Consider the following 18,420-nt stretch of genomic DNA (forward strand, 5'->3'; position numbering starts at 1 on the left):
GGAAGGGGGGGCAGTGTGTTCAGGAAGGGAGGTGTAGGGTTAAAGGAGAGCAGTGGGTAGAGGAAGAGGGGTGTAAGATAAAAGAGTGCAGAGTATACAGGAGTATATGCAGGAAGAGGGTGTAGCGTTAATGGGGGGGCACTGTGTGCAGGAATGGGGGGCAGTGTGTTCGGGTAGGGAGTGTAGGATTAAAGGGGGGCAATGTGTACAGTTTTTTAGGGGGGGGGTGCAAGTAGCTGGTCTTGCCTAGGGCGCAAAATAGTCTAGCACCGGCCCTGGATGTGATGGATATTTTGCCCGGCTTTGCAGGGAAACAAAATCCAGCACATGCCCACTGACAGGATGAAGCTCTAAATTGTTTACTTAGGACAGAGCTCTGTCTTGTCTTCCTGGCGGCAATACCTTCCAGGACCCACTTGTCCTGTACCAGGGAGGTCCATGGATCCGGAAACCAGCGAAGACGCCCCCCCCACCCCAGATACGGGTGAGGGTGCCCCTGCATGCAGAGGCAGCCTTGTCCGCAGGTCTGGAAAAGCCGACTCGTGGCTTGCCAGACAAGGTCCACTTGAAATTGTACAAAGATTATAACCCACGCTTAGGTCTAAAACTATAATTATTAATAGCTAACAGCTGCTGTTCACTAGGTCAAAACCAAGAGAAATAGAATGTGCCAAAAACAGCGCTTGCAATGTGTGAATATCCAAAATTAAATACATGTAAATATCAATTAATAAGAAGTAATCTCCATAAAGTGCAATTGTGCTAAAACTGAATTTTAAGAGATAAATGACATCAATTCATAGAATGGTAACTATAAAGTGCACATGTGCTAAACCCAAATCATAAAGGTAAGTGCATAAAGTGCAATGGTGCTTATTCCAATTTTAAAACAATAAATGGTGCTAAAGTACAAAAAGTGATGGGGAAAAAAATGTCCAAAATATGGCAATTCCAATTATGTAAACAGTCCCCTGTCAGGTGGAGATATATATATATATATATATATATATACACACACACACAGTATATATATATGATGTCTGACACCATGCCAGGACAAGAGATCCCAGGAAGGAACTAGGTCCTTACTCCTGACAAGGCAGAAATAAACTGAATGCCTATAGCTGAGAGTGGGTGTATACCCCCTGGGACTGCCCACAATCATAGACAAGCTTTTTCCTGCCTAGTGTCCTACTCCTGTATAACCCAATGGTTAAGAAGAATCAGGAGGTTTGTCCGTCAATGAACAAAAGAGAAAGAAACATTTTTAACTTTCCACACTAACAGGATCTTGTCTAAAAGCACTCACCGCTCTTGTAGGTATCAGTCAGGTGAGAACCGAAGTTGTACACCAAGTCCAAATGTCTCCGGTCTTTCAGCTTGTTTCCAAGGTCCCGAAAAGCATCCTGTGCTATGCTTTGCACGTGCTTGCGTGTCAGACCCAGGTTATGCCTTTCGTTGGCTTTCTGGACCACCTTAAGGATATCGCTGTAATCCGGGAAAACATCTCTGGTTTTATTGATGAACTTTTCCAGGCGGCGATTGACCTCCTTGTATCGTGTGCCCTTGTACTCTATCCGTTGCTCTATAACCCGACCAGTGAGGCTGGAGCAGTCCTTCAGCTCGCAGAGTTTCTCATAGATGCGTATCATTTTCTGTTTTAGCCTTGACTCCTGAATGTATGTGGAGTCCTCATCATCCAAATCATCCAGACTCAGCTCCTTCTCTTGCAGCTTCTGGATCTCCTGAGCGTAAAGCCGCAAAAGGTTCTCAAGGCGCCGGATCTGATGCTTGGATCCCGCTTTCTTTTCCGCTACCTCCTCATTTGTGTTTTCTGTTTCTACCTCCTCTGAGATTTCAGGTTCAACCTCTTCCTTCGGGAATTCAGCTTCCACCTTGTCCCGCTGTGGAAGGACAGCTTGCGTTCGCAGAGTGACTTTTTTCTTCTCGGAATGATTCTTGAGCACAGTACACAGTTCATTGATGTAAACGTAAAGCTTTGTTTGCTTGCCCTGCACACGGGTGAGACAGCGACCCAACGTGTTGCGGAACTCGACAGAGGAAAGGTAGCTAGGGTTGGCCTTGGAGTAACATTTTTGAAGGAAGGGTATTACCTCTGGATGTTCAGCGGTTAACTTGGAGCAATAGTCCACAAACTGAAAAGGATAAAGAGTGCAGATGTTAGAGGCAACAATTCCCATCACAAAACTGAAAAACATCTCACTACAGGAGCTGACCGCTCAGGATTTTATATTATAACCATTTTACAGCTATTGCTTTCCCCTTTCAGCAAAGTGGTTGAAAGTTTGTCTTGTGAATCAGGGTAAATGGGGGTTCAAAAAGGAAACAAAATTATATATATATATATATATATATATATATATATATATATATATATATATACATACACACACACACACACACACACATACAGTATCTCACAAAAGTGAGTACACCCCTCACATTTTTGTAAATATTTTATTCTATCTTTTCATGTGACAACACTGAAGAAATGACACTTTGCTACAATGTAAAGTAGTGAGTGTACAGCTTGTATAACAGTGTAAATTTGCTGTCCCCTCAAAATAACTCAACACACAGCCATTAATGTCTAAACTGCTGGCAACAAAAGTACACGCCTAAGTGACAATGTCCAAATTGGGCCAAATTAGCCATTTTCCCTCCCCAGTGTCATGTGACTCGTTAGTGTTACAAGGTCTCAGGTGTGAATGGGGAGCAGGTGTGGTAAATTTGGTGTTATCCCTCTCACTCTCTCATACTGGTCACTGGAAGTTCAACATGGCACCTCATGAGGATCTAAAAAAAACAAGAAAAAAATGGTTGCTCTACAAGTCTACATAAAGATGATCTAGGCCAGGGGTCTTCAAACTATGGCCCTCCAGTTGTTCAGGAACTACAATTCCCATCATGCCTAGTCAGGTCTGTGAATGTCAGAGTTTTACAACGCCTCATGGGAGGTGTAGTTCCGCAGCAGCTGGAGGGCCATAGTTTGAGGATCCCTGATCTAGGCTATAAGATTGCCAAGCCCCTGAAACTGAGCTGCAGCACCGTGGCCAAGACCTTACAGCGGTGTAACAGGACAGGTTTCACTCAGAACAGGCCTAACCATGGTTGACCATAGAAGTTGAGTGCACGTGCTCAGCGTCCTATCCAGAGGTTGTCTTTGGGAAATAGATGTACGAGTGCTGCTAGCATTGCTGCAGAGGTTGAAGGGGTGGGGGGTCAGCCTGTCAGTGCTCAGACCAGATGACGCACACTGCATCAAATTGGTCTGCATGGCTGTCGTCCCAGAAGGAAGCCTCTTCTAAAGATGATGCATAAGAAAGCCCACAAACAGTTTGCTGAAGACAAGCAGACTAAGGACATGGATTACTGGAACCATGTCCTGTGGTCTGATGAGACCAAGATAAACTTATTTGGTTCAGATGGCGTCAAGCGTGTGTGGCAGAAACTAGGTGAGGAGTACAAAGACAAGTGTGTCTTGCCTACAGTCAAGCATGGTGGTGGGAGTGTCATGGTCTGGGGCTGCATGAGTGCTGCCGACACTGGGGAGCTACAGTTCATTGAGGGATCCATGAATGCCAACATACATGTACTGTGACATACTGAAGCAGAGAATGATCCCCTCCCTTCAGAGACTGGGCCGCAGGGCAGTATTCCAACATGACAACGTCCCCAAACACACCTCCAAGATGACCACTGCCTTGCTAAAGAAGCTGAGGGTAAAGGTGATGGACTGGCCAAGCAAGTCTCCAGACCTAAACCCTATTGAGCATCTGTGGGGCATCCTGAAACGGAAGGTGGAGGAGAGCAAGGTCTCTAACATCCACCAGCTCCGTGATGTCGTCGTGGAGGTGTGGAAGAGGACTCCAGTGGCAACTTGTGAAGCTCTGGGTAACTCCATGCCCAAGAGGGTTAAGGCAGTGTTGCAAAAGAATGGTGGCCACACAACATTTTGACACTTTTGGCCCAATTTGGACATTTTCACTTAGGGGGTGTACTCACTTTTGTTGGCAGCAGTTTAGACATTAATGGCTGTGTGTGGAGTTATTTTGAGGGGACAGCAAATTTACACTGTTACATTTAGACTGGGATGCCAGTAAAATTCATATGCGTGTAAACGCAGGCGTCCCAATAGTGTGTGTGTGTGTGTGTGTGTTTTTAAATCAAGTGTTTTTTTTTTATTGAGGTCACACACAGTTACATACAGCGTTCACATAACCAGTAATATACAAACGATAAAACTAGGCAAAAAAGCTTCTATAACCAACATTATACAAACTCGTGTTTAGGCATTACTATCAGTATACACCAGCCCTCAAATTTTCCTGCTCTGTGTGTCGGCGACCGCCCGGCAATTACAATTAAAGCTGTTACAGTGGGATGATCCGCGCTCTGTCATCCGGCCAGCAGTGGCATACCAATGGGGGGTGTGGGGGGGGGTGTCAAGCTGGTACTCACGCCGATCATCTCCTCTTGGTCATCATCTGCTCCTGGGGGCTGGAAGAAGGTGAGTAACCGAGGATTGAGCAGCCTCCCTGTGTGACTGGATAGGAGGAGCGGTGGGACGGCTGCATATAGAGGAATTGATCTTTCCATAATCCTCCTGCAACCGCTGAATGCCCGATTCTCCTCTCTGCAGGCATTAAGCGGTTGCAGGAGGAATATGGAAAGATCAATTCCTCTATATGCACCCGCCCCATCCCCCTCCTATCCAACCTTTTTTTTTCTTTTGCTGGCCCCCCAGTGCTATACAGCCCCCCCCCTCTCCAGCCCCTTAGTGCTCTTCAGCCCCCCCCAGTGCTCTTCAGCCCCCCCTCTCTTGCCCCCCAGTGCTCTTCAGCCTCCCCCTCCAGCCCCTTATGCCTCGTACACACGCATCGATTATTGGCCGGGAATTTTCGGCCGAATAAAATCTGGTGTGCAGGCTATAAAATTTTTGTTGGCCGTCAACACAACGGCCGATTTTCCGTCAGTCAGTACAGATTTCGGCAGACAAAAATCTGATGAGCAAGACTGGGCATGCTCAAAGAAGAAAAAACACACGGAAAGTAAACCAGCACGACATCACTTCTGAAGTAGATTTTTGTTGGCCAGGAAAATTTGTGAGCAGTCTAGAGCACATTCCAACCAACAAAACACCACTCTGGACAAAAGTCGGACGATCGGTCGGCCGATAATCGTTGCGTGTGTACGAGGCATTAGTGCTCTTCAGCCTCCTTCTCCAGCCCTCCCAGTGCTCTTTCAGCCCCCCCTCCAGCCCCCCCCAGTGCTCTTCAGCCCCCCCCCCCCCCTCCAGCCCCTTAGTGCTCTTCAGCCCTCCAGACCCTTGATGGGCATTGGTGAGGCTGCACTGATGGGCACTGAAAACGTTAATATTTATTTTTGTAACTTCTGCATTAATGCAAAAACATTTAACAGTGTAATTTTATGAGATAATTTATGAGGGCGTGTTTAGGGGCGGAATTAGGGGCGGGGCAGGTTAGGAGTTGGGTGGGGCAACTGGTGGTGAGTAACTCTTAAGGCCTGGCTAGGAGCTCAGGACTTTAAAGCGGAGTTCCGGGCACAAAATCGATTTTTTTTTTGTGCCCGTCTGCTAGTTCACCTTCACCTGAAACAGAATTGATAGTTAGGTTTTTTTTTTTTGTACTCACCTTGTAATTGTAGATCGAAGATACTCACCTATCTTCACTTCCTCCCTCTGTGCCCCTCTCTCCGCCGTCACTTCCGGGCTTGCAATGATTCCTGGGAGCTGAACGTCATCGCTCCCAGGAATCAATGCGACGGCACCGGCCCCGCTTGTCACTTCCGGGGCGACGCCGCATTCCCTGCTAAACAGCTTCTGGGCATGCCCAGAAGCTGTGGAGGAATGCGGCGCCGCACCGGAAGTGACGAGAGGCGCATTCTGGGAGAAGAGGACGCAGAAGAAGACGCGGAAGAGGATCGCGCCGGCTTCAGCTGCCCACAAGAGAGATGGAAGCGCTGTGGAATAAATTTTATAAGTATTTCTTCTTGCAGGTAAGTGCGAACCGGGACAGATCAGAGGCTAGCCATTGTGGAATGTGCTAGCCCTGACTGTCCCGGGGGTATGTTTATTGAAAAATGGTTTCTGTGCCCGGAACTCCACTTTAAATTTTGAGCCCTGGTATACACAACACTGTTTCTCATGTCCTCTTCAGCCACTGAGGACCGAACTCATTACCTGCTCTAGTACCATATCGGTTGGTGCCAGTCCCAGAGTATCTAGCCAGCCACCCCATATTTTAAGTTTAGAAGGGGAGTCCTGATAAATAGACTTTTTCATATTTAGGATGTTGCCCATCTGTTCCAGCCACTTCCCGTGAAATCCAGTGTCTAAGTATAAGAGCCTGAAAGAGGGCCTTGCTGCTGCCTCCCTAAAAAACATATCCTGAGTATTGGAGTCAAGTATTCCCAGCACACACTGTCTAGGATCCATTGGGATCTCTATCCCCAAGACCTGATTAATTGTGGTGGTCACTGCTTTTTTATTTAATTAAAAAAAAAAAAAATGTATATTATATTATATATATATATATATATATATATATATATATATATATATATATATATATATATATATATATATATATATATATATATACACACATACATATACACACACACACACACACACACATACATACACACATTATATATATATATATATATACATATATACATACATACACACACATTTGCTTCCTCTTAGTGTGAGAAATATTTTATAACACTTTCATGTGTGTCATTTGCTCGAAGCAAAGCATAACACCAGCATTCCACAGTCTCTTTCACGGATATTGTGTGAAATAGACAAGGTGCAAGAAAGATCAGATTACACAGACAGATGGATGAAACAGAAGAAGGGATCCCTCCCTCCTAGCAGAGACAGGACGATCTAGATCCAGATCTCTTTGTTATGCTCAGGCTGCCAACAAGAAAGCAGAGATCATTAGACGGATTAGGAAAACAAAGTGTCATAGATGCATCATTTGTTCACGAGACAAAGATTTTATTCCAGGAAGGAAAAGTGGCTCATGCACCCATCTGCCCCTCCCCCTTTTTCTATCCTACCCACACCTGTTCCTAGGTTTTTTACTCTCTCCTACCCCCTTGTTAATTGCATACTTTGCATATCCTTCCTGTATATTTTCCCTGCATTTCTCTATTTTGCTTCTCATGCTAACATAGCAAAATTGCTGTCAGTGAAATCTTCATAAATTACAACTCACCCGCCCCCCCCCCCAGTTTCCTGAACATCCCCTTACACATTTTTTTTTTTGAAGAAGTAGTGCAGGAATAGAAGACAGTAAACATTTATGCTTACCTAAATGGCTGCAGCATTGATTTGAGAACTGAGCAATCAAAGACCGCTGATTGCTCAGTTCTCAGGACCGCTCTGTGCTCTGCCCCTCCAGTGCTCACTGGAGTGTAAGGCTGTGGAGGGGGCGAGAGCGGCTGGCTCAGGGTTTCGGCGGTGAGCTGAGTGTCTGAGACAGCTGCTGGTCAGGCATCTGGATGGATTTCAAAACATTCTGATCTAGATCCTTGCAGAGCCCAGATCGGCTCTGTGATATCAGCCAACAGCACGCTTTAGCCCACTGTCGGCTGAATCTGGGTCACAGGGGTGTAGAACCCTGTGCACTTCTATGACCTACAGGAGAAGTATAGCCAAAAGTGCTTTGACCATACTTCTCCTTTAAGGATCACTTTACATATATCTTAAAGCGAGGTTTCACTCAAACGTAGAGCTTCCGCTTTAAGTGGTCCTGACCTCCTGATATGCCACATTTGGCATGTCATTTTTTTCCGGGGGGGAGTGGGTACAAAGTTTTGACAGGTGCCCGCTCCCACTTCCGCTCGGACTGCCTAGGCCGCTCGGGGAGAAGTTCTCCTCTCCCCCTCCCTCCCTGCAATCTTCTGGGACACGTCACAGGTCCTAGAAAACTGCCCGTCCATTCAGGACACGCAGTGCGACTCGCGTATGCGTAGTGCGCACCCGGCTGTGAACCCGCAAGCTGTCATACCAGGGTGCCCACACTAGAAATGCCGGCGACAAGTAGAGAAGACAGAGATATCCAAGGCTCCCCCCGGCCGCATTGCTGGACCGTGGGACAGGTGAGTGTGTGTTTATTATAAACCAAATAGTGTAGCGCTAATAAACAAAGCAAAAAATGTGTTGCGAGTGCCACACAAATCAGAAATAAACGTGCTACTTAAAAACATGAGTAATAAAGTCCAAAAACTTGAGTCCCAGAATGGATAATAAGTGGACAGCTGTTATCCAAAGATGGAATCCCAATAGATGGTGAGGCAGGAGGGAAGACACCCGCGAGAGGTGACGTCGTCTACCACGCCCCGGATGACGTCACATATGACGAAACCAGTAGGGCGGTACCGGACACCACGCTGACCACGCCCCTCGGAACGCCGGCTTGTTTGTACATCTACGGGACGCCGCTGTTTTAATGTCTTGCCTGTATTTGTCTACCTACATGTAAGTGAAATTTTATTAAATGCTTTAATCAATTAAAATGGATTTTGCTATGGTTTTCCTCAATTTTCCTTCCTATGTGTATGATATCACACACGGTTGGAGCTGTATACGAGTCCACCACTTTGCCCTCTTGCATTTGGAATCAAGATTGATTACTGGTCTTTGGATCCATGCTCTTATCCCTGTGTATGTGGAGGCAAGATCGAATGCTGATTCTCTACAGAGCTTCTTGTGGCCTGTCCATTAATTTGGGGGCCCATATCTTTTGGTAAGCAGCCATCACCTCACGGGTGTCTTCCCTCCTGCCTCACCATCTATTGGGATTCCATCTTTGGATAACAGCTGTCCACTTCTGGGACTCTGGGACTCACGTTTTTGGACTTTATTACTCATGTTTTTAAGTAGCACGTTTATTTCTGATTTGTGTGGCACTCACAACACATTTTTTGCTTTGTTTATTAGCGCTACACTATTTGGTTTATATTATGTTGGATTTCTATAGGTCCAGTGTTTAGCTGCTTTTATGTTAATCAAATTTGGTACACATCAATTTTTTCACATTTTATATTTAGCGCAGGTTCTCCCCTTGATATAGAGTGTGTGTTTATTAAAAGTCAGCAGCTACACTTTTTGTAGCTGCTGACTTTTATTATACACAAAAGCCAGTGGAACTCCGCTTCAAACTCAGCAGACTTCTGGCTTGTCATATGTCAAGGGTACTCCCTTTTCTTATCAGGCTTACTCCTGAACAGAATGGCTCTCATGTAATAGCGAAAGTGCTCTCCTGTGCAACAGTATTTTGAACCCCGGCCAGCACAATGATGCACCTCTGGGTGTGTCCATGACTACATGCACTCGCAGGAAATGGGTTGAATTATGAATTCATCAGTTTTTGTAAACGCTTCATGGTCAAGGTTTCCTGAACACATTCTCTGTAAGGCGATTCTAAAGGCATTTTTTTTTTTTTTTTTTTAACAACAAACATGTTACACTTCCCTGCTCTGTTGAATGGTTTTGCATGGGGTAGCCTCAATCCTCCTCTTCTCAGGTCTGCAGCTGGCGCTCTTGGCTCCTCCCCCATAGCAAGCTGCTTGCTATGGGTGCACTAGTGGGTTCTCGCTCTTGACCTGGCGCTGTGCGTCCATAGTCTCGGCCCCTCCCCCCTTCTTACTGGCTGTGATTGACAACCAATGGCTCCCACTACTGTGTCTAAGCCAATGAGGGAGAGAGCCTCTGCTCTTATACACATCGCTGGATCAATATTGGGCTCAGGTAAGTATCAGTGGGAGCTGCACAGAGGTTTTTTTACCTTAATGCACATAATGCATTAAGAAGATATTAAAATCTGACTTTTTTTGTTTTAAATGACAAACATGTCATACTTACCTGCTCTGTGCATGGGTTTTACACAGAGCAGCCCAGACCCTCCTCTTATTGGGTCCCCTGTTGGTGCTACTGACCCCTCTCTCCTGCCGACTGCCTTCACAGCAACACAGCAAGCAGCTGTTCATTTAGCCCGGCCTTATCCTCATTGGCTCACTGGCTGTGATTGACAGTAGTAGGAGCCAATGGCTCCTGCTGTGTCTCAGCCAATGAGTAAGGAAAGACCCCGGAGAGCAGCTGCTCTAATGCACATTGCTGGATCACGATCAGGCAAATATTAATGGGGAAGGGAGGGGGGGGGGGAAGAGAGCTGCTGCTTACATAAGGTTTTTTTACCTTCATGCATAAAAGTAAGAAACCTTCAGTCATTACAACCACTTTAAAAGAAAGAGCCTGAGAACAGGACAGTGGGACAGTAGTAATCACAGCTTTGACCTAAGGTGAAAGGCTAGCTAGAAATAGGCATGGCCCTCACCAAGAATAGACAAAAAAAGTGTGCTATACCTCCTCAAAAAGTTTTTGGTTTTCTGCACTTATCGAGGTCTTGTTTTGAGTGTTTCCGCCATCTTTCTTTTCGCTGTTCTGCAGCTCAGATGCTGGTGGAGCCTCAGGTGGACTTTCCTTAGCTTTAGGGGAACCGAATGCTCTAGGAGAACAGGATGCTTTAGGGGAACATGATGCTCTAGGAGAGCAGGATGCTTTAGGGGAACATGAGGCTTTAGGGGAACATGAGGCTCTAGGAGAACAGGATGCTTTAGGAGAACAGGATGCTCTAGGAGAATAGGATGCTATAGGAGAACAGGATGGTACTTCCTCATCATCATCGCCATCATCCAGCACAATGATATCAACCACTTTGGCCATCTTTCCACCTCAAAATCTCAAGGACAGAGAGTTCTGCGTGAGCATGGCAGGCCAGGGTAGGTGAGGATCAATCCAAACCTGAAAGAAAGAGGAAAAAAAATGTAAAACACCTTAATGCTTTTCTTGCTGTATATTTCATAATAAACATGCTGAAAAATTGGCACATTTAGCCAGGGGGATAAGAGCAGTGGTAGTTAATCTTGATATGGGCAGCTTCAAGTGCGGCCCCCCAAAGGGATGCACATAGAATGCAGTGAATATGCATTAGCTGAGACTGCAGACACGGTACAAGGCATGGTCAGAGACTGCAGACACGGTACAAGGCATGGTCAGAGACTGCAGACACGGTACAAGGCATGGTCAGAGACTGCAGACACGGTACAAGGCATGGTCAGAGACTGCAGACACGGTACAAGACATGGTCAGAGACTGCAGACACGGTACAAGACATGGTCAGAGACTGCAGACACGGTACAAGACATGGTCAGAGACTGCAGACACGGTACAAGACATGGTCAGAGACTGCAGACACGGTACAAGACATGGTCAGAGACTGCAGACACGGTACAAGACATGGTCAGAGACTGCAGACACGGTACAAGACATGGTCAGAGACTGCAGACACGGTACAAGACATGGTCAGAGACTGCAGACACGGTACAAGACATGGTCAGAGACTGCAGACACGGTACAAGACATGGTCAGAGACTGCAGACACGGTACAAGACATGGTCAGAGACTGCAGACACGGTACAAGACATGGTCAGAGACTGTAGACACGGTACAAGACATGGTCAGAGACTGCAGACACGGTACAAGATATGGTCAGAGACTGCAGACACGGTACAAGATATGGTCAGAGATTGCAGACATGGTACAAGATATGGTCAAAGACTAGGGATGCACTGATCCGATATTAGGATCGGATATCGGCGCCGATACTGCCAAAATAGCTGGATCTGTGAATTTAAGCGATCCACGGGCCGATCCTGTTTTGCTGAGTCCCGGCTCAGCCGTCCCTTACTTGCAGGGAGCCGCTACTTCCTGTATAGGTCCGGCTCACAGGCAAAGTGATATCAGATGCACTCCGCCTGTGAATGCAGGAGCCATACACAGGGAGCAGTGGCTTCCTGTGACACGGTACAAGACATGGTCAGAGACTGCAGACGTGGTACAAGACATGGTCAGAGACCGAACATGCTTTAGGAAATGTAAACGGTGTACATGCTTTAAAGGATTTGTAAAGTCAGAAGGTGTTTTATCTTAAAGAGGTTGTAAACCCTCTTGTATAACTTTTACCTATAGGTAAGCCTATATTAAGGCTTACCTATAGGTGCTATAAATATCTCCCAAACTTGCACCGTTTAGGAGATATTTACAGCGCAAACTGCCGATGACGTCATCGGCGCAGGCGCTCTGAGGGAACGGCCACCCGTGCCGTTCCTTCAGAGCTCAGTGCCGTGAACGGCGGCTCCCGCGCGCATGCGCGGGAGTGATGTAATCGCGCCTCCGGCCAATCAGATGGCCGGAGGACGCGAACACGGAAGCGGGACGGCAGGACATGTCGCCGTCCTGTCGCTGAGGTGGCGGCACGGCGGGGGCTTCGTTTTAAGGTAAGTACTACATAATGAGCTAGTATGCGATGCATACTAGCTCATTATGCCTCTCTCTTTACAGGGCCTTTTTTTTTCTCGGATTTTTTTTTTTGGACTTTACTTCCTCTTTAATGCATTCTATTCAAAAAGATAAAAAGCCTTTGGTGTGCAGCAGCCCCCCTAACACTAACCTGATGTCCCTCTCTGTCCAGCGATGTCCATGAGTGTCTCAAGCGACAGATTCTCCTTCCTGATTGTCTGAGACACAGCAAAGGCGCCATTGGTGCCTGCTGCGCTCAATCAGTCATCTAGCCAGTCAGGGGAAAAAGGGGGGCTGGCCAGGTAGGGGCTCCATGTCTGAATGGACAGGAGGGAGGGGCCAGGATCACAGAAGAGAGATCAGAGAGGAGGGGGATCATGGCTGCTCTGTGCAAAACCAACTGCACAGAGGAGGCAAGTATAACATGTTTGTTATTTTTATGGGAAAAAAAAACTTTACAATCACCTAAAGAGACAGCGATAGATGGGAAACATTATATGAGGCGGCTATAAATTACTACTATAAACAGGGAAACACAAAATTATGTCTTCAGAGGCCTCCAGGGTTGAACAAAGTATGAAAGGGTTAAAGGTTGGGCACCACGGGATTAGAGTATGTATACTCAAAGGCCTCATGCACATAGGCATACTTATCTGTACACCCCTGTGAACAGCTGTCTTTACCCACCTTATGTGCTCCTTCAGTTGGTTGTTGGGTTGCCTGTCCAATAGACCCCATAGGAAAGCCTATGGCCAATTGAAGGAGCAAGCACAGCAGCCTGATAACACTGCTACTCACTGTGAGGCAGTGCCAGTATATTCTTTTCTGAACAAATTTGGAGCATTTATTTGTAATGCGGCTGAACGCTGCCCCTGGTATCTTTAACTTCAGCTGGCGATTCTGTTTTATGTAAAAGTGACCCTAGCAGCTATACAGCCACTGGATTACTTTTACAGGCGGCAGCAGAAGGGATCCCATCACTTCCGGTTTTAGTCTGATGTAAACAAGCCGTTACCTGTTTGTGAAAGCATCTGCTTAAACCAATTACTAAAATAATAAAACACCATGATTTTTACATGTATGAGAGAAATGTCAGAATTGGCCCAGAGGTTATATAATTACCAATGGTAATATGCAGCATGAGGGGGTTAATGTATTGCCACTGGTCACTAATGCATTAGTGACCAGTGTCAGAAAATGAACCCCTTTGTGCTGCATTAGTGGCATTAGTATCAGTGTTCATTTATGCTGCAGCATGTAGGGGTTTATAAACACTGCCACTAATGCAGCACAAAGGGGTTAATTTTCCGACACTGGTCACTAATGCATTAGTGACCAGTGGCAATACATTAACCCCCTTCATGCTGCATTTTACAAATACCATTGGTAATTAACCACTTGCCCACCTGCCGCAGTACATATACTGCAACAGGGCTGTAACTACAAGACCTGCAGTGTACCCATACATCACTGCCTGTTTAAAGCGGAGTTCCACCCAAAAGTGGAACTTCCGCTTTAAATAGTCCTAACCCCCTGACATGCCACATTTGGCATGTCATTTTTGGGGGGGGGGGGGGGAGCGGGTACCTAGTTTTGACAGGTACCTGCTCCCACTTCCGCTCGGAGCGCCTGTTTCTTCTCCCTACTAAGCAGGGAAAATAAACAAATGAATCCGCATTAAAAATCAGCACACAATCCATACATTGCACATTGTTATATACACTCTAGAAATGTGCTTTAAAATGCATAGACATGTATGTGGGGGGGCAGAGCAGGCCATTTTCTGAGTGTATAGGAGGAAGGTGGAGGTGGGGGGAGTGCCACACTTCTGGAGAATTCTTCTGTACACACCATAGAGCTGTACATATACACATCTGCCTGGGACTTTCACTCTCTCCCACCCTCCATCTCCCACCCTCTCTCCCCCTCCCACCCTCTCTCCCCTTCTCTCTCACCCCCCCCCCCTTCCCTTCTTTCCATTTCTTTCCCTTTTATTTATTTCCTTCTTTTTTTTTCTGGGCGCGGGCAGCTTTTTTTAAAAAAAACTGGCTCCTAACTTTTTTAGCTGGCTCCTAGATTCAAAGAAAATTTGTCAACCCCTGTATAGGATGATAATTTTAATTTCTATCTAACGATGTGACATCCTCTCATTCCTAACACATTACCCAGTCCATACCAGTATAGATCCTAACATTACCCAGTCCATACCAGTATAGATATTTTTCCTCATTGAGATCTGATGTGTTTTCAAAGTGTTCCTTTTATTTTTTTGAGCAGTGTATACACACAGTTCCTTGAAAAAGTATTCATCTCTTGAAATGTTCCCCATTTTGTCATGTTACAACTAGGTATGCACCGATCCGATATTAGGATCGGATATCGGTGCCGATACAATAGCTGGATCGGGGGATCTGTAACATTACCAGATCCACGGGCCGATCCGGTTTTGTTGCAGCAGAACCTACCGTGGTGTCTGCCGTGTTGTGGCTCAGCCGTCCCTTACTTGCACGGTGCCGCTACTTCCTGTATAGGTCCGGTGTACCGTGAGAATTACCTACCCGTGAGAAAAACTTACCCTTGTCACTTCCGGTTGCACGGCACTGTATGTAATGCGGCGTTTACATTAAAACAGCTGTGCTGCAATATGGGTGATCTCCGCTCCTACCCCGGTCACTTCCCTCATCTCGGCTACTAAATATAAAAGCGGCGGCGGGTGTATGAAAAGATAAATCACGGAGCCGCCAGCCGCTTTTATATTTACTAGCCGAGATGAGGGAAGTCACAGGGACAGGAGCGGAGATGACTCATATTGCAGCCAAGATGTTTTAATGTAACCGCCGCGTGGGTAGGTTTTTTTCACGGAACACAGTGATAATTTCATACTAGTGCGCATGCGCACTAGTCTGCTCTTCCGCTGTTACATTAGGTATCCGGGGCTGTGAGCATGCGCACTGCTACGCTGCTCAGCTGTTCCTTGCCGGAAGTGACGAGGGTAGGTTTTTCTCACGGGGTAGGTAATTCTCACGGAACACCGGCTCACAGGCGGAGTGATATCAGATGCACTCCGCCTGTGAATGGAGGAGCCGTATACATGAAGCAGCGGCTTTGCTCTGTACTGCAGTTGGGCATGTTTACAGATCCTAAATTACAGCCCAGTCACTCCCTCCCTCCCTCCTCCTTCATGCCCAGTAACTACAAAAGAATGCAGTGTGTGGGATGTCACATCGTGATTAACCACTTCACCACCGGAGGATTTTGCTGTCTTACGTCCAGGCCCTATTTTGCGATTCAGCGCTGTGCGACTTTAACTGACAATTGCGCAGTCGTGCAACGCCGTACCCAAACAAAATTTACGTCCTTTTTTTCCCACAAACAGAGCTTTCTTTTGGTGGTATTTGATCACCTGTGCGATTTTTATTTTTGTGCTATAAACAAAAAAAGAGCGTAAATTTTGAAAAAACAACAATATTTTTCACATTTTTTTTTATATGAAATTCCCCCCCCCAAAAAATGTAAAAAACAAAATTTTTTTTACATTTTTGGCCAATTTGTTGTCTGGTACAAATGTTTGGTAAAAAAAAAATCGCAATAAGCGTATTTTGATTGGTTTGCGCAAAAGTTATTGTGTTTACTAAGGGAAAGATTTGTCATTTTTGGTGTTTTTTTTTTCTTTAACGAGTAATGGCGGCGATCTGCGATTTTTTTTGCGGGACTGCGACATTGCGGCGGACAGATCGGACCCTTGACTGACATTTTTGACACTTTTGGGGGTACCAGTGACATTTCTACAGTAATCAGTGCTATAAATATGCACTGTTACTGTAAAATGACACTGGCAGGGAAGGGGTTAATTTTATTGGAGAGGGAGGGGTTAATGTATGCCTGGTGCTTACTGACGTGTGTGGGGGAGAGGTGACTGAGTGACACAGGGACAGATCTCAGGTTCAGCTCTGCTGAACACTGCAATCTGACCCTGCCTGTCACTGAGGAGATCCGCCCGCTTTGTTTACACAAGCGGGCGGATCTCCACATTCGAGTCCCCGACGATCGGAGAAGAGCAGCGGCCATCGCCGCTGCTCCTCCCCTGGCCCAAATCCCGCTGTGACTGAATACAGCGGGAGCGAGCCAAGGGGAGGAGTCCAGCGACGTAGGTCTACGTCGCTGGACGGGAACGAGCCACTTTGCCGCAGTAGAGGCACAGTGAGCGGGGGTAAAGTGGTTAATGGATGATCCGCCTCCTATAAAAGCATGAGGACACAGGCTATAGTGGTTTTCAAGAGGCAGTGAAATCTCCTCCCACATGAACACTTGGGACTCGGGCGGACCATGCAGAGTATTATGTGACCGTTGTATACAGATCAGCTAACAAGGTATATAGCTGCAGTATTTTACTGAACAAAGATTACTTATAAGCTGTGGGCAGTGCAGGGGGCTGATGATCATTTTTTACAGTATTGGGCTTAGTAACACATTAACTACATAAAGAAGTTGGAAACCTTAAAAAAAAAAAATAAAAACCCTGTAAGACAAAGGCTACATGAGCTAGTATGCATTGCATCCTAGCTCATTATTAAATACTTACCTTAGAATGAAGCCCTTCCAGCGGTGCCTGCTCACCTCTGAGACAGCCGACATGTTCACCCATCTTCCTTCCAGGTTCGCATCCTCCGGCCGCCTAATTGGCTGAAGCCGCAACGTCGTCACTCCCGCACATGCATGCAGGAGCTGCTGTTCACAGCACAGGGCTCTGAAGGAATGACAGGAGCGGCCGCTCCTTCAGAGTGCATGCGTCAGTGATGTCACTGGCTGCACGCAAATTAAATATCTCCTAAGCGGTGTATGTCAAGGAGATATGTACTTACCATAGAGCTGCACGATTCTGGATAAAATGAGAATCGCTATTTTTTTGCTTAGAATACAGATTGCAATTCCCTCACGATTCTGGGCGCAACATCTTTTACATTATACAAAAAAATTGGCCTACTTTACTGTTTAATTAATTTAAAAAAAAAAAACTAAAGTGTATTTTTTCCCAAAAAACGGCGTTTGAAAGACTAATCCGCAAATACAGTGTGACGTAAAAGATTGCAACGATTGCCATTTTATCCTCTAGGGTCTCTAAAATATATATAAAATGTTTGAGGGTTCTTCATTTTCTAGCAAAAAAATACTGATTTTAACTTGTAAGCAACGTGTGTCAGAAAAAGGCTTAGAGCCGGTTCACACCGGGGGGCCACTAGACTTTGAAGTCGCCCGTGCAGCACGACTTCATTGCGGCTTGCAAACGACTTCTCATAATAGAAGTCAATGCAAGTCACTCCGACTTCGCCCAAAAGTAGTGCAGGAACCTTTTTCTAAGTCAAAGCGACTTGAGTCGATCTGATTAGAACGGTTCCATTGCACAGCATGGAGCGCTACTTGTCCCAAGTAGGAGTAGTGTGAACCGGCTCTTAGTCTTTAAGTGGTTAAACTGCCCTCACTTACAGATGGAAGTTCATTCCTTTGATCTAAGGCTACGTTCACATGTGGGCGTAGCGGATCACAGGCAGAACCACCGCAATTCTGCCCGCGATCCGGAATCATTGCAAATCACGGGACGCCTGTGCGTTGCCCGTGATTTGCAATGGCACCCCAAACGCTGTGCGATGTTGTCGCGATTTCCGCCTGCCAAATTGCGGTAAAATCACACAAACAGAATCGCGGAACGCCTGACGCACAAAAGAAGCTCTCGTACCTTTTTTGGGTGTCAGGCGTCCCGCGATTCTGTTTGTGTGATGTTACAGCGATTCGGCAGGCGGAAATTCTGATAACATCGCACAGCGTTTGGGGTGCCATTGCAAATCACGGGCAACACACAGGCGTCCCGCGATTTGCAATGATTACTGGATCGCGGGCAGAATCGCGGTGATTCTGCCCGTGATCCGCTACAGCCACATGTGAACATAGCCTAAATACCGGTTCACACTTCTGCAATGCGGGAATGCTGCGAATATACAGCGTGT

At 46.3% G+C, this 18,420-nt stretch overlaps 1 protein-coding gene across 1 annotated transcript in view; it reads right to left on the reverse strand.

Moving 5' to 3' along the window:
* The window catches only part of DAXX (death domain associated protein), a 95,002-nt gene that overhangs the window by 70,468 nt on the left and 6,114 nt on the right, over positions 1-18,420 (reverse strand). The window contains exons 2-3 of the mRNA XM_082263131.1: positions 10,424-10,861; positions 1,310-2,156 (exon numbers count right to left, since the gene is read on the reverse strand). Of these exons, the coding sequence (XP_082119257.1) occupies positions 1,310-2,156; positions 10,424-10,783 (1,207 nt within the window). The 5' untranslated portion in view covers positions 10,784-10,861. The remainder of the gene's footprint in view (positions 1-1,309; positions 2,157-10,423; positions 10,862-18,420) is intronic.

This window comes from Pelophylax lessonae, assembly GCF_965119305.1.
Source record: "Pelophylax lessonae genome assembly, chromosome: 7".
Taxonomy (NCBI): domain Eukaryota; kingdom Metazoa; phylum Chordata; class Amphibia; order Anura; family Ranidae; genus Pelophylax; species Pelophylax lessonae.